This window comes from Schistocerca piceifrons, chromosome 7, assembly GCF_021461385.2.
Source record: "Schistocerca piceifrons isolate TAMUIC-IGC-003096 chromosome 7, iqSchPice1.1, whole genome shotgun sequence".
NCBI classification, from domain to species: Eukaryota; Metazoa; Arthropoda; class Insecta; order Orthoptera; family Acrididae; genus Schistocerca; species Schistocerca piceifrons.
The window spans coordinates 50,729,717-50,747,521 of record NC_060144.1 but is presented as its reverse complement, the minus strand read 5'-3'; the positions used below and the strand labels follow the sequence as shown (position 1 = coordinate 50,747,521).

Below are 17,805 nucleotides of genomic sequence, written 5' to 3'. Positions count from 1 at the left end.
GTTAGTTAGGTTTAATTAGTTCTCAGTTCTAGGCGACTGATGACCTCAGAAGTTAAGTCGCATAGAGCTCAGCCATTTTTTGAACTTCTCATTTACCCATATTAGGAGTTCTTCCTGTTCCATTTGTTTAAAATTTACAGGTAGAAATATGGTTTAAATGCTCCTGTGGCACTGTAATTAGTCAGTTCTTGACTTGATGACTCCTGGGGGAGTGACGCGTAAAAGGTTGTAATATGTTCCTTGATTCTTTGCTTAATAGCAATTCTTGAAATGTTGCAGGATACTTAATACCTAGCTTCAAACATCTGCCAATTCAGCTTTTTCGGCATTTCTATTACTCTCTCGCATGAGTCAAACAAAAATTCCATGGTTCATGCTGCCCCCCTCCCACACCTTCCTTTTAAAGCAGTCTCCTTTTATACACTGATTGTATTTTCCTAGGATCAGAAGTCTGCCACCTCCCACAGATGAACATGTACCATCATTCCTCTCGATATCCTCACAAATTGTTACAACCAAGTATATTTATATGAGTTGATTGATTCCAGTTGTGACAGTCATGTTGTAATTAGAATTGAGTCCAAGTCCAAAATCAGGTTCTTATTAAAGTACAGCACTTGGCAATGAAAGCAAGTTTATTATCTACATGAACATATAATCAGAACTGACCTCATGGACAGAGAGTGCTGCTGTTTATACAAACAATGAATATTCTTGAATATACAAACACAAGAAATTTCTAGAACCTTCCAAAACTGATAAACACAAAATAACAGGTACACATTAATGTGAGCACCACCTATGTTTGACATCAGTGTGCAATAACCACTCACATACAGCAGCTGCCAGCACTAGCAGTGGAGAGAATATAAAGTGTGTCAGGAGTGTGCGGAAAACTGTGCAGTTGTTGTTGTATTGGGAAAACAGAGCAATTTACCTGATGCCCAAAAGGTAATGATCATTGGCTTTTGGGCCAAGAGTGGAATTATTTATGAAATGATTAAGTTTGCAAACCATTTATGTGATGACATGGGTGAACAACAGTTGCAGAGATGTGTACAGACAAGTACACATTCAACAGCTGAGCAGGTGGCCACCCAGATGATCCAAGGGGATACAAACAGTTTCTCTTCAGTGATGGTCCACTGAATGTTGCTATGTACAGGCCTCAGCAACAGGTGCCTGGTTTGTGTACCTATGCTGACTGCTGTTTACTGACAATAAAGGCTAAAATCTGCATGTCAATACTGCAACTAGAACGCACTGAGTGGCAACAGCTGGCCTTTTCACATGAATCAGTTTTTATACTCCATTGGGCAGATGGCTGTTGGTATGTATGGCATGAAACATCTGAAAGCAAACACCATGCAACAATTGTTGGAAGGGTTTAGGCCAGAGGAGGGAGTGTTATAGTTGGGGGAAAGTTTCCATGGCAAAGTGCATCAACAAAAATACCGTATTTATCCAAGCATAAGACAACTCTGGTTATATAAGATGACTCCCATTTTTTTAAGAGGCCTCTTGAAAAAAAATTATTTTTAATGAATTCTGACTAATCAAAATCACAAACTTTTTACTGGCATAAAGTTTCAGCCTGACATGTTGGCATATGTTATATACAGTAGAGTCCCATTAATCTGAACTAATTGGAACTGGACCTAGTTTGGATTAGCCGGAATTACGGTGACGAGTTTCTAGAATGAAGTATACCAAGCAGATAAGTAGGTACATCATGGTAACAAATGGGAACAAGTGTGGGAACAATAGCTCACTCTCACTCCCTGCCCTTTTTGTTGTGCATTATTGAGACCTTCGTAGTGTCTGAGGTCAGTGCACAGCCAGTTGGCTCATAAAGCACTTGGTTATGTTAGTTATCGATTGCTGACACACATAACAGTTGTATTCATTCAGGTGTAGTGGTGTATGTATTTTCATTATGAGTAAACAGAACACACAATGTTAACGCTCAAAGAAAAACTGAACACTATGAAGCGGATAGACAATGGTGAAAATGTATCTAAGTTGGCAACAGAACTGGGTGTTGGTACAGCAACCATTTGTAATTGGAAGAAGAACTGAGTGAAGCTTGAACAGTCCTGTGCAACATCTTCGGGAAAAACACTCGAAATTCGGCAGACTTTGAAACAGTCCCAGTACAAAAAAGTGGATGAAGCTCTTTACCTTTGGTTTATGCAGGAAAGAGAAAGGGGAACTCCTTTGAGATGAGCACTGTTTCAGGAGAAGACTGTTTACCTGATAAAGTTAATGAATGGTGATGAGTCTTTTAGTGCAAGTACGGGTTGGTTGGACAGATTCAAAAAAGTCATGGAATCCATCAGCTAACAATTACTGGAGAGAAGCTTTCTTCTGACCATGATGCAGTGAAGGAATACTTGGGTGTGTCTGAAAAAATTATGAGAGAGGGAAAGTATTCTCCCCAATAAATTTATAATGCTGATGAGACTGGTCTTAATTTTAGGGCATTGCCAACAAAAAGCCTGGCATCAAAAGCAGAAGATCATGCTCCTGGTTTTAAAATGTGCAAAGATCATGTGACTTTATTAGTATGCAGCAACACTGCTGGTAATCACAAGCTGCCTTCAATGCTGATCGGCATATCTGCTAGGCCCAGATCTTTTAAAAACTGCAACATGAAGTCCCTGCCCATGTATTATCGCAACCAGAAAAAAAGCACGGATAGATTGTAAGCTGTTCAAAGAATGGTTTCACGGCCAGTTTGTTCCCTCCATTCGACAGTTTTCTAAGGAAAATTATTTGGCTCTCTATGCAGTCCTATTCATTGATAATGCGCCATCTCACCCCAGCACTGAGGAATCATGTGATGGAGAAATTGTGGCAAAGTTTTTGCCGCCGAATGTTGCACTGGTTCTACAACTGATGGACCAGGGCGTACTGCAAACATTAAAACTGATTTACAGAAGACAATTTTTAAGAATGCTGATGCAACATGACAGCATTCCTTTAGTGGAAAAAATAATAAAGACCTATGTGAAGGATGTTGCTTATTGGGCCGCTGAGGCATGGCAGAATATTTCAGAAAATACTCTGAGAAAATCATGGAGAAAACTGCAGACATCTCTTGAATTTCAGGACAACCTAGTTGAAAATGAAGAGGAAAATCTACTACAAATGATACAGACAGTCAATGGATGTGAATAAGCTAGTGAAGGAGATATAGATGAGTGGATGGCAGCGGATGGGGCTGATTTAGTTGCTGCTGTGAACCATACCAGGAAGAAGTGGACTGCTGTGATGGAAGTGACAATGAGCCTGAGAGCGACAAAGGAGAGCTGGTGTCACACAGTGATGCAGCAGCCCTTCACCTTGCGCTACATTACTTAGAGCAACAGCCCACTGCTACACCTGCTGATTTGATGTTTATGAGATGATGGCGCAACTATGTGTCATACATTAGACTTTCTTCATTATGCCAAAAAACAATGACTGAGTTTTTGTTATCTAAAAAGTAGGGATAAAATGTCCGATGTATTTTAGTAAGTTTGACAGCTTTTCTTTCATTGCTATGCATGGTTTAAACCTAATTTTTTCTTGCCAATTTTTCTAATACACATTTAATGTACTGTGTAAATTAAAATAGTTTGTATGAACACAGTTTACTGCACAGTTTTCCATACTTAGACTAACATTTTTTCATGTTCAGGTTAGCCGAATGTTCGGATTATCAGGGTTTGGATTAGTGGGACTCTGATGTATTCTAAAGCTGGACCATTTATTGTTTGCCTGCAATTTGATAATATAAAGAGAAATAAAATAAACAAAAAGAAATGGTTTACATTAATTTTTATCCTCATAATCTGTAAGCCAGTTATTTGGGGTACCACTGTTTTTAATCACCACCATCATCCTAATAACACAGCTGTGAAACTTATTTGACTGTTCTCTCTGAATATATTGTGATTTCTGAGGTTGTGGTTATGGTTGTCCTGAGAATACAGCTGTTTCTTGCTGAGCACATATTGGATTTCCCTTCTCTACTGCTGTGAGAATGTTACAATGTTTCTTGCTTCCAAACATATCATCTGCCCACCCCTCTGTCATCGGCTGTGTAGAAGCAGCACCTGACACATCCCCTTTCATTCCCAGCATACCTCACAGTGAACTTGACAACACTGCTGCAGTATGCTACTGGGCCCTGTGTAGACTCTTACTGTCTCCTGCAGAAATGTATACTATTGGTGCATATTTGTCAAGTTTTGATGTGAATTCAAATGGATCTGGACAAACTGCAGTTTAAACATGGTATACATTCATAAAAAGTCAGCACTGCGCAAGGTGGTGCAGTGGTTAGCACACTGGACTCGCATTCGGAAGGACGATGGTTGAAACCCATCTCCAACCATCCTGATTTAGGTTTTCTGTGATTTCCCTAAATCATTTCAGACCAATGCTGGGATGGTTCCATTGAAAGGGCACAACTGATTTCCTTCCCAGTCCTTCCCTAATCCGAGCTTGTGCTCCATCTCTAATGCTCTAATGACCTTGTTGTCAATGGGAAGATAAACACTAATCTCCTCCTCCTCATAAAAAGTCAAAGTTCTTGGTATAGATTCCCTTGCTTGGCACCATGATGAAATTTGTTGCCCACTCACCACTCCTCTTCCCACACTCATCCTACTTTTCAGCTGATCTGACGTCACTGTTCCCCCTCCAACATTTGCACAATGCTGTGCTTGATCAAACATTGTTTGTAACATCATCTAGGGTGTAGGTCACATACAAGAACACCAACTCACATGTAAATAAAAGATGGTAAGCACAGATCAGTCCAATTCTTGAACTTTCGCTCACCCTGTGGTCTCGTGACATCTGTCAGTACTATCTCCATGACTGGTCTTGCAGTTGAAATTTATTCTTACAGTAGAAATTACAGTCAGTTTAACATGATTTATTTCAATATTTTTAGACATTTAATTCTGGATTAATTTTCTTTCTTGCTTCATCTGAATGTCACCATCTTGTTCTAAATCTGATTAAAAGGTTGTAATGTTTTTACCCTGTAGTCTAATACATGACAGTGACAAATTTCTCATTTGCAACCCACTTGGTAAATCATTACAACTCTCATAACCAAATAAAATACTGACCTGTATTCAGAATCGAGCAGTGTTTGCTGGAGACCAACATTTAGGCCTTTCAATATTACCGTTACTTAAAAAGCAGCATAAATGTTTGTATATGGTACCCATACATGTACAAGAACTTTTATTGCAAACCTGTTCAAATACTACAAGAGCTTATAATATCTTAGAATTTAATGCTATGTCCTCTTGTAGTTCACAAAATTGTCAAATTTCAAGCAGATCAGTCAGTTCCTAGTTGCCTGTGCACCTCTTGCACTAGTACCCTGTGAGTCAAATTTCTGTAGAATACAGTTTATTCATCTCATAACATACAGTTACAAATCAAATATTTTTGTACTGGAAACATGTGAAATTACTAAAAAAAAGGTTATAATAATTAACATATTTCAGCAGGCATTTCTGCATTTAACACATGAACAGTTTAACAAGAACATATATAACACTTATGGTCATTCTGCAGCTTGTAATACAATTTATACAATATATTAGCAATTTATTATACACCTGCCAGGTTAGCCAAGAGCGTTAACACACTGCTTCGTGCCCCGGTTCGAATCCGCCCAGTGGCTTAACGATGGGGGCCAGTGTGCCGGCCAGCTGGATGTGGTTTTTAGGTGGTTTTCCACATCCTGCTAGGTGAATACTGGGCTGGTCCCCATGTTCCATCTCAGTTACACGACTCGCAGACATTTGAAACATGTCCACACTATTCCATGGCTTACACTAGACGCAGACAGTTGGGGTGGACACATTCCATCTCGGTGAAGAGGGGGGGGGGAGGGGGGGGAGGGCAGGAGGGTACGGGGTGGCAACAGGAAGGGCATCTGGCCACCCCTTCTAATTAACACAGCAAATCTGGTTATCCATAACAGCAGACCCCACAAGTCGGGATTAATGCTTGGAAAGAACTAACAATTTAATGTAGAATAGATAACCTTTATTGTTTCTTTTCCTCTCAAATTGACAAACAGTCCTGCTTGAATTCTTCAATTGAATAATAACATTTTTCCACTAGTGTATTGAGTAAGAATCTCTTTAGTGGGTTAAACTTCATATTTAACAGATTTGTGTTATTTAATTTATTGTAAACTCTTAGTCCCATGTACAATGGTGTTTGAGCATAAAGTTTTAAATTATGAGAGGGAAATTTGAAGCTGTGTCTGTGACAAGTGCTGTAATTGTGGTTAAAATGAAAATTGTCAGCTGAATTTTGATTTTGCATATGAAAATAAAAATTATGATTCTCTTGTGAAGTGTAAGTAATCTCGGGCTGTTCATAGAGTTTCCCCAGAAAATTATTCTGTATCAACTTATAGACTCAAAGCAGCTGTGGTGGACTATCTTCTTGGTGTCCATAAGGGTGGGACCAGATAAGACAGTCATTTCATAAGTTAGGCTGTTTAGTTTGTTTGCTAAGAAGTCTACATGTGCCTTCCAATTTAAATTTTTGTCAAGGTTTAGACCTAGAAATTTTACATAACTTGCTTCAGTCATTTCCTGATTGCCTTGCCCTATTTTTATGGGAGATGATGATGTTTTAGGACTGAACTGCACTAACTGTGTTTTTGTGACATTGGGTTTTAATCCATTGTGCTGAAACCATAATTCTACATTTCCCATTATATTTTACACAGTATCATGAATTTGTTCTAAATTGTCACTTTCACTTAAAACCGAGGTGTCATCTGCAACTAAAATGGAGTGAACATCAATGTTTAAAGGTAACTCATTTATGTACATCAGAAAAAGATAAGGTCCTAAAATTGAGACCTGTGGGACCACTGTACAAATTTTTTGCAGTCCGAGAATGAATTTTTTCCATTTGAATTTAGAATAACTCTCTGTTTTTTTCCTGACAAATGGTTTGAACCACTGCATGCCCTGTCCATGACCCTCTACCTATCTAACTTGTGTAGTGATTGACCAAATCAAAAGCTTTGGTCAAATCACAAAAAATACCTGTGACCTTTTTACCCTTTTCTAAAGCAGAGCTTATCTTTTCAGTGAATTCCCTGATAGCATTTATTATTTTTCCCCTTTTGAAATCCAAATTGATTTTTAATTATAATGTTGTTTTCTATAAGAAAGTGTTCAAGATGTTTTGCAATGATCCTTTCTATCACCTTAGCAAAACCTGGCAGCAGGGATATACGGCAGCAATTTCCCATGTCATCTGGTGTGCCTTTCTGGAACAACAGTCTTATTTCAGCATATTTTAACACATCTGGGAAATATCCTTCCTCAAATGACTGATTAATAATTTTAGCCAATGGATAAGAAATAATGTTTATAAACAGCCTTGAGTACAATGGTTGGAATTTCATGCCACCCAGCTGATTTCTTGTTTTTTAAAATCTTCTACATCTTTTGGGATAATTCTTTTGAATGTTTTAAAGCTTGCATTTTGTTTTCTATTTACAAAGTTGACATCTACCTTGTCCTGGTGGGCTGTGATATCTACTTCTAATTTTGCCACATCTATGAAGAAATCATCGAAACAGTTTGAGATTTTAAAAGTGTGGTGTCACCGCCAGACACCACACTTTCTAGGTGGTAGTCTTTAAATCGGCCGCGGTCCGTTAGTATACGTTTGACCCGCATGTCGCCACTATCAGTGATTGCAGACCGAGTGCCGCCACACGGCAGGTCTAGAGAGACTTCCTAGCACTCGCCCCAGTTGTACAGCTGACTTTGCTAGTGATGGTTCACTGACAAAATACGCTCTCATTTGCCGAGACGATAGTTAGCATAGCCTACAGCTACGTCATTTGCTACGACCTAGCAAGGCGCCATTACCAGTTACTATTGATGCTGTAAAACATGTACCGTCAAGAGCGATGTTCACCAATTATGGATTAAAGTTAAGTATTCCAGCAGCTACGTACGTTTTTTGTTAGTCTCATTTCCTTTACCTGTTCCAGACCTCACGCCAGCCTGCGTGAGCTAAAACGCTTGCCTTTTGGCTTCCTCTCATAGTGGGTTGGCTGTCTTGCCAATCCACAACAAAAAGGATCTATAATTATATGATTTTTAATTTTTATTTGGACAGTTTCCTGGCACTTTTTTTTTTCCTCCCTGCACAATTTTTTTGAATGTATTCTTATATCCCCTTACATACCCCACAGAGTCAGCATTTTTATTATGTTTTAACTCATTGTGAAGCTGTCTTTTCCTGGCACTAGAAACTTTTATTCTTGGTGTAATCCAATTTATTTTGTTGGCGTCTCTCTGTTGCCAAGCTTGAGGGGGAAAAGTTTCATTGGAAATATCTAAGAAACAGTTTAGGAATGTTTTGAAATTTTTTTCACTTGACACACTATTATCTAGAGGCCAGTTTATAGTTCTCACTTTATAAGAAAATATATTTACATTCTCTTAGGTAAAGATCCATTTAAAACATATTTTCACATATTCTGGTTTTCCTATTTTTGGAAGCTCTATGAGCGGTGCTGAATGATCCGATATGCCTAAATCTAAACAGAATTTGATGCCATCCTCAAACATAAATTGTCAGAATATTGTCAATACATGTTTCAGAGTGGCCATTCCTTTTAGTACATTCAGTGAAATTTAAATTAAAAGCATATTTCTGAATTAAGTCACAAACATTTACAGCGTCATTATTATTATTTAATACATTTATATTAAAGTCTGCTGGAATTACAATTTTTTTTCATTCTGTCTTTCTAATAAACATTGAAATCTGGATAAAAATAATTGTGTTACAGCACTTCCAGGAATTCTGCAAAGAGATACATTTACAGAATTTAAACAATTAGCTCCACAGCTCAACTTTCAAAATTACCTTCCTCATTCAAACAATTAAATTCATTTCTCTCTTTGAAATTTATTGAGTCATTTAGAAGGATGCAGCAGCACCCACAAGATCTGTTACCTCTACAAAAACTACTGGAAACTGTAAAATGTTCAATTTTGTTAAGGATCTCTATACTGCCTTTTGTCAGGCAATGTTCGCTTAAACATACAATTTTTAAATTTGAACATTCTGAAAGCAGAACCTGAAGTTCATCAATTTTTGAATAACTTGGGTTACAAAAATCTGAGGCTATACCACTTATATTCCAATGCATTAGAAAATGTTTATCGCTATTTTGAACGCTTTTAAGTAATTTGTTGCAATATATCTATACTTTTTATTTTCAGTTGATTCTTTTGTTTTAACATCCCTTCCACACTTTGTCAGTTTCTCTGATTATCAATGATTTTGCAAATGTCCAAAAACATTTGACTCAGAGTTACTGAGCCTAGCCTATTTAGATGTACACCATCTATACCCAGACATTTGTTACTTATAAATTTGTTTTGGTTTATAAATATAGCACCCAGCTAATCACATTGGCCTCTAATTCCATTGTTTGTTTTATCTGTGTGTCACTCACCAATCTCCTGTAAAAAATACTACTTATTACCTGTCTTTAGTTACTACACAAAGATTTGGCAGTACAAATCAAGTTTTGAGATTCACTAATGATTTAGGCCTCACTGCTGTGTCGAACAGAGTTTGTCGCAATATGCATGAATATGCCCTTGAAATTTGATTTGACACCATTTTGGTTAGTAGCAATGGTTTTTGAATGGTTGTTTAGTTGATCCAGCCTAATGCCTGGATGCACGTCATCTTTTGAATTTGGCACAACAATATTTCTAAGTAAGGAATCTCCTATGAAGGGAAATTCTTCTTTTCCATTTGCTTAAACCTTACTTTGAGGCTTAATTTTCTTTTTCTTGTAACACTGCACCATGGTATTTATTTTCTGAGTTTGTGCTGTTTGACTGCAGACCTATGTCATTACAAACTGATTTAGAAGCATTTGTGGATCTTGTGAAATATCACTAAGTTTGCCAAAATTTTTGTTTTCACATTGGACTTGCTCTAAAATCACTATGTATGCATTTGTTACTTCATCTCTTTGCAAACTGGACTGATTTGGATTGATTGTAAACCTATTACTCCATGTGGTCTTGAGGTTATGTTTTTCACTTTCACGATTCACGCAACTGCATATTTTGCGATTCTTCATATCACTGTTTTCTTTCTTGAGTAATAATAGCTCTGGTTTTAGAGTGTTAACTTTGGTTTGCAGTCCTTTGATGGTGACATCTTTTGTTTTCACTTCCAAAGCTAGTGACAATCCAGAAATGGCCAGTGACATTGTCATCGATGAATTTTAACGATATTTTTGCGCACTTTTCGTGCAACCAAAAGTTGCATTTCACACACAGAATACCTTTTACCACATGTTTTAAACATTTTTTACACAATGAGCCACTAATCTTATTGTTTTTAATGAGACTTGTGCCACTGGACTGTTCTACAGATGCCATGTTTTCTTCTGTATCAAGCGCTTCAGCATATCAGGAAATCTCTTGTTTTTTTGAGTGCAAGTGTCGTTTGCTTGAACTATGCTTCCTAATTCTTAAAAATAAATCTGCATGAGATCTCAATAGCCAAAGCTTAATTTGTAAATGTAAAACGAGCCCTATATCACTTTATTAAACAATGTTAATCTCAGCAATCATAGATTAATCTGCAAGTTTAAGAAAACCCAGCATTTTTCAACTGACCATTTTGGGAAAAAACTTCATCTTATAATTGAGTAAATATGATATGCATATACCCTTGTGGGCTATGTCCACTTTTAAATGCAGTTTATTTCTCCTCGGCACAATGGCATCTACTGTCAGGACAGTGCAAGACGTCACACAGCTCACACTGTATGAGCATGGTTCAAAGAGCACCTGGATGAGTTTACTGTACTTCCCTGGCCACCAAACTCCCTGGATGTAAATCCATTCGAGAATCTGTGGGACCACATCAATCAGGCTGTTCACACCCTGGATCCTCAACCGAGAAACCTAGCACAGCTGGCCACGACACTGGAGTTGGCATCGCTTCACATACCTGTTGGTACCTTCCAGAACCCCATTTGCTCTTCCTGCATGTCTCACAGTGAACCACACTGCAAATCATGGTTATTCAGGCTTTTGACAGGTCGTCATATTAATGTTACTGGACAGAGTATTTGTCGGTGGTCACATTTGAACTGGTGACCTGCAGCAGGCCAGCTAATGATGTTAACTACTTTTCTACACTGCATGCAGCAAAGCTCACAGCTTTGCACCCTCTCCTGGAGAAACAGTGACCTGCTATTTTACTGGAGGAAGAGCAACCCACTGTTTCAGAAGATCTCACTGGAGCTGACTGAGGAACCCTGTATCTAGACTTTGTCAATGGACCTCTGTATGGCAGTGCCGACAGATTCTCAACTGTTATATTCTCTTCATTATGGCAAGCACCAAAGGCAGAACTTTCCATTGAAGTTTCTCAGCTGTTACGCGGGTCTTCAGTTTCGTTAAACGAGACCTCAATCCTGGTTCTCTTATGACTGTAATAGGACTTTGTACAGAGAACATGGATGATGTATCTGCACTTTTGAAGGGTCACAATTCTCAACTGCATATGTGATATTTGACAAGCAATGAAGGATACAATACAGTGCAGAGTAGCACTTTAGTCATCCAGGTTGTATCTCATTGGCTGGTGCTTGGTGTTATTGTGCTCTTAGCTTTTCTTCTTGGTGTCCAGGGTCCATATGTGAGCTACCTGTGTTGCTTCATGAGTTCTGGTGACTATGTGTTTCATGTATCATCCAGATGAAATGGGACATTTTTGTTTCAGCCTTGCAACCCTGTACAGAAACAACAACGTGAAGCCTGTAGTGTCTTGCTTTGCCATACTGCATGTGAATGTGATAATGAACAGCACTGTACTCCAATCTCTCTGTTAAACATCAATGTACATGAGCAGCATATCTGCTAATATTTTCGTAAAGCATTCTGTGACACCATTCATCTATGGGGCTTGGTAGTTGTCATCCTGTGGTTGATGCTGCAATGTGAAATTACCTCTGGCACTAGCCTTGACTGGTAAATTTTCCATAATCAGAGATGATCACAAATGGTGTTCTGTGCTCAAAAATAATATCTTCTCCTAGGAAATTTACAATTTCTGTGGATTCTTCAGCTGGAGCAGCTCTGGTGAGAGCATAGCAGGTGAGGTAGTCATTGCAAACCATTAGCGGTCACTTCATGTTTGTCAACTTCAGGAAACCCACCAAAAGGTCAGTTGCTGCTGGTGGTGGAATTAGTATCAAATGTCCTGGAGGGAACTGTGCCTCATACTTTCATCATTAGCATTCCTTACAGCATCTCACATAGTGTCTATTGGATTGGTAGAGAGCTGGCCATTGATACCTATGTCTGATTGTGTCTAGAGTCTCCATAAATCCCACATGACCAGATGTAAGAGCATCATGGAAATAGTTCAGAATATCTGACCATAGATGAGTAGGGATAGCAAGAAACCATTTCTACTCCAATGGATCATAGTTCCTCTCATAAAATGATTTGTTTGTTAGCTGGAATTCTTCTTTGGTTGGTCCTTTCTTCATCAGGACTTCAGTGGTTTTCAGCATTGCTGGATCTTCCTTCTTTTCAGCAGCAATGTCATTTAATGCAGTGATGACTGAGGTAAAACACGGCCACTGCTTGGTCAAGTGTCAAGGTTGATATTGGATTACGGACGATTGGGGTCTGTCAGATTCCTTGCCACTGTGGCATATACACATCAGACGGATGCTGCATACTGTTGAAGATCATTACCATGAACATCAATGACAAACCAGACTGCAGTAGCATAACAAGTTGGCAGTCATGGAAGACTGTCTATTAAAATTACACAAAATGGATTACAATCCTACTAGTTCTCACACAGACTTCCAACTTCTGAAATAACCTACTAAGATTAGAGTAAGGAACTGGTCATTGATGTCATGGTAGTGGCTACATCCTTAGCAAGGCCCTGGAACCTGCACATAGTTTGATTAAGAATGCACAATGAACTGACATTGGGGGCAGGTGGAGCAACGGCAGAAATGCTTCCAGCATGCACCAGAGGGTGTGAGCTACAGACCGAGTGACCAGTAGGCAGGAAGAGGTGGGGTCCAGATATCACACTCAGCGCAAGGTCGGTGGGAGAGAGGAATGTGCCACAAGTGCCACAGTAGCTCCTGGATACTCAGTTAACCAGCACAGCCAATGATGGCATGGTGGTCATTTGCTGAAATATTGTGCCCATTGTAATGACACCCAGCCATTCACCCATGAACTATTTTGTCATAAATTACATGGGAGAAGTTGATAAACATATTATTCACACTATCTATGAGGCTGTAAAAGAAAGATAGTGTTTTTCATTAACTTACGTTTATATGCTTTTCAGATGATGCCTTAAAAGCTCTGCGTACTTGCTGTAACCATTGACTGTCATGCAGTCCTTTATCTTGGAGTACCCTTTGTAACTCACTGTTGTCTTCATTTTGGTTAGTTTCTTGGGATTCAGGTGATGGAAGATGCCTTTGAAAGTCCAGAAAAGGAACTGTACTGAGTTCAGCTACAATGTCATCACTGGTCCTCCTGATTTCATTGCAGGATACAGCAATACATTCATTTGGTCCACTTGGTGCATAAAGGCGAGATAGAATACAATGCCGTAAGAGACTGCACTTGTCAACAACAATGTGCAACTTATTAGGTTTCAACAAATCTTGATTAATATCACTCTTTGCTCTAGCATTTTCCTCTTGCAGCTGTAGAAGCTTGCTCTGTAAAAAGAAAATACAGTTTCTGTATTTGCAATAGAAGATAACACAAATCAAAGCCAAATATCAAACTCCAGTTTTTCCTAGCACACTCAATAATCAATTAAGTTATGAGCCAATATACAAAATGAAACTATCTGTGTTTACTAATATTTTGCCCCTGTGCTTTGAAGACATATTATGAGTGAGGCAGAGGGTATACAAGGCCAATGCACAAAATATTAGTGGGACATGTTATTTACACCCAGTGGTTGGCCAAAAATTTCAATGACAAAACCAAATAACTATGAACAGATAGTGTTTAAGAAAGAGTTATGTTCTTGCCAACATAGCACAGATCTGGAAATTGTTTTCTGAAGAAGAAGTGCAATTTAATAAAAATGTAAATAAAGAGCCATTGTGGTCACAATTGGTGGTGTCCTCTCATCAAGGGTCTGAGTAATCTGCCTCCTTTCTAACCTTCCCCAGTCCATTTCTCTGCCATCCTGAGAAAGGAACTAACACTTCCAACAGCTGCAATGGCTGTTTCTACTTTTCTGTATGTCTATCAGCAGTAGTAATAATTTCACCTGAATGTATGATCTGGGTAGCTGGTGGTTTATGGTTTTGTTGGGTGGATATTCCTTTTGATACATACATTTAAGGACAATTATATTTATAAATTTTGCTCAGAGGAGTAAATAAAAGGATGTGCAACAAAAACAAAATTTCATAGTAACTCTCTATTGAGCATTCAAGAATAATAAAAATGTAGTGGCTACTTGTGATTTTTGTACAGGCTTTCTTAAAAATTATCAGTGAGAACTTTGACAGTATTATGAGAAGGAAAGATCGCTACACACCATATAGTGCAGAAGTTGAGCCACAGATAAGCACAACAAAAATACTACTAAACATGTAAGCTTTCTATATGTGACGTAGGCTTTCCGGCGTAAACTGTTGATGAAGGTTTCTCGGGTCTCCAGCCGGGTGGTAGCATTGAAAGACATTTTGAGAAGTGTCATATTACCCATCTTCTGGTGGAGACTTCACCAGAAGATGTGTAGTATGACACTTCCCAAAACATCTATCAATGCTACCACCTGGCTGGAGACCCGAGGCCACAAGTCCAATAATATCGATGAGAAAAAGGAGGACACTTAATACGGAGCCCTATGGAATGCCATTCTCCTAGGTCTGTCGACAGTTGAGGGAAGTTCCAACCTAAACTCTGAATGACTGGTGGGACAGGAACTGACAAATAGAAGTTGGAGGGATCCCTGAAGAGCCCACTGATGGAGAATAAATAGGATGAGATGGCACCAAGCTGTGTTGTAGGCCTTACAAAGATTGAAGAAAATTGTGATAAGATGGTAGTGTTGAGAAAAAACCTCCCAAACCACCATTTTTAATCAGAGCAGATTATTGACTGGAGATAGTACCTCCCAAAAGCTGTCACAGAGGAGTGAGTCAAGTACAACTGCAGCTGTTTCAACACTTTGCAGCCTACAACATTTTGGGGGTTGTTCAATGGTCATATTTCTTTCCTTGGGTTGACATAAGTATCTTGTGCATCTTTGTTAAGCCTCCCTTCCATATATTTCAACTTTCAGGTTTTGACCACTACTGCAGCGTATAAGTTCTTTTGTATGAAGCACCAATCTACCCTGCACATCTTTGTTAAGCCTCCCTCCCAAATATTTCAACTTCCAGGTTTTGTTCACCACTGCAGGGTATAAGTTCTTTTGTATGAAGCACCAACCTACCCAGTCCTATCAGCAGGGCTTGTAGAGCTATGAGGCATTACTGCACCTGCAAATTTGTGTGTCCCTGTGGTAAGCGATACGCAGATGCCATGTTGCAGAACACTAATGTTCAAAATGTTACTATTATCAGATCCTTTGCTTGAGAATGTCATTCAAATAAAGGCTCAGAAATTGTTTGACGCTAAAGAGCTGGAAATGATGCTGCCTGTCAGTCTTGTTTACAAAGGGTCTCTGTTTCTTCCTGGCATTGTAAACAGTGGTTGTTTTGGTTGCACACCCATGGAAACCACATAACAGTGGCATCCTTGCTACATCTCTCATGATATAGATGCTTGTCATTTCTGCAAACCAAATGTTTGTTTTGTAAAAACATTGGGCACATCCAAAACATTTGCTCAAAGAAATTATGGTAACTGTCTGTTAACATGACTGCACATGGTTCTGAGCCAATGTATGTCCATTATGTCAATGTCAGTGATACCGTGCTCCTCAACTCTTTGCTTCAAACCCCCAGTTCAGATCTGCTACAGCATTTCCTCTATGCAGTAAACTTCCCAGCATCCATGTGCACATACATGAGACAAAGAAACTTTTCATTCAGCTGCTTATTCAGAACCAGAATGTCCAATTGCAGCTGGATGCTGGGGTTGTATCACTGATCAGTAGGTGCACATTTGGGAAGCTCACCTCTCCATGGCTCGAATCTCGAGACAGGCCCTCAGCACATAAAATGGGATAGCATTGTCATCATTGGCACTTGTCTTCTACAGATACAGTAGAGATCTGCATCTAAGGTGTTTTCAGCCATGGTACTTACTCTTACTACAGTCCTAACATACACTCCTGGAAATTGAAATAAGAACACCGTGAATTCATTGTCTCAGGAAGGGGAAACTTTATTGACACATTCCTGGGGTCAGATACATCACATGATCACACTGACAGAACCACAGGCACATAGACACAGGCAACAGAGCATGCACAATGTCGGCACTAGTACAGTGTATATCCACCTTTCGCAGCAATGCAGGCTGCTATTCTCCCATGGAGACGATCGTAGAGATGCTGGATGTAGTCCTGTGGAACGGCTTGCCATGCCATTTCCACCTGGCGCCTCAGTTGGACCAGCGTTCGTGCTGGACGTGCAGACCGCGTGAGACGACGCTTCATCCAGTCCCAAACATGCTCAATGGGGGACAGATCCGGAGATCTTGCTGGCCAGGGTAGTTGACTTACACCTTCTAGAGCACGTTGGGTGGCACGGGATACATGCGGACGTGCATTGTCCTGTTGGAACAGCAAGTTCCCTTGCCGGTCTAGGAATGGTAGAACGATGGGTTCGATGACGGTTTGGATGTACCGTGCACTATTCAGTGTCCCCTCGACGATCACCAGTGGTGTACGGCCAGTGTAGGAGATCGCTCCCCACACCATGATGCCGGGTGTTGGGCCTGTGTGCCTCGGTCGTATGCAGTCCTGATTGTGGCGCTCACCTGCACGGCGCCAAACACGCATACGACCATCATTGGCACCAAGGCAGAAGCGACTCTCATCGCTGAAGACGACACGTCTCCATTCGTCCCTCCATTCACGCCTGTCGCGACACCACTGGAGGCGGGCTGCACGATGTTGGGGCGTGAGCGGAAGACGGCCTAACGGTGTGCGGGACCGTAGCCCAGCTTCATGGAAACGGTTGCGAATGGTCCTCGCCGATACCCCAGGAGCAACAGTGTCCCTAATTTGCTGGGAAGTGGCGGTGTGGTCCCCTACGGCACTGCGTAGGATCCTACGGTCTTGGCGTGCATTCGTGCATCGCTGCGGTCCGGTCCCAGGTCAACGGGCACGTGCACCTTCCGCCGACCACTGGCGACAACATCGATGTACTGTGGAGACCTCACGCCCCACGTGTTGAGCAATTCGGCGGTACGTCCACCCGGCCTCCCGCATGCCCACTATACGTCCTCGCTCAAAGTCCGTTAACTGCACATACGGTTCACGTCCACGCTGTCGCGGCATGCTACCAGTGTTAAAGACTGCGATGGAGCTCCGTATGCCACGGCAAACTGGCTGACACTGACGGCGGCGGTGCACAAATGCTGCGCAGCTAGCGCCATTCGACGGCCAACACCGCGGTTCCTGGTGTGTCCGCTGTGCCGTGCGTGTGATCATTGCTTGTACAGCCCTCTCGCAGTGTCCGGAGCAAGTATGGTGGGTCTGACACACCGGTGTCAATGTGTTCTTTTTTCCATTTCCAGG

At 40.3% G+C, this 17,805-nt stretch overlaps 1 protein-coding gene across 2 annotated transcripts in view; it reads right to left on the bottom strand.

Moving 5' to 3' along the window:
* The window catches only part of LOC124805310 (protein broad-minded-like), a 292,053-nt gene that overhangs the window by 96,610 nt on the left and 177,638 nt on the right, over nt 1-17,805 (bottom strand). For both annotated transcript variants that reach the window (XM_047265826.1, XM_047265827.1), the window contains exon 4: nt 13,409-13,807. In XM_047265826.1, coding sequence (XP_047121782.1) covers nt 13,409-13,807 — 399 coding nt within the window. The remainder of the gene's footprint in view (nt 1-13,408; nt 13,808-17,805) is intronic.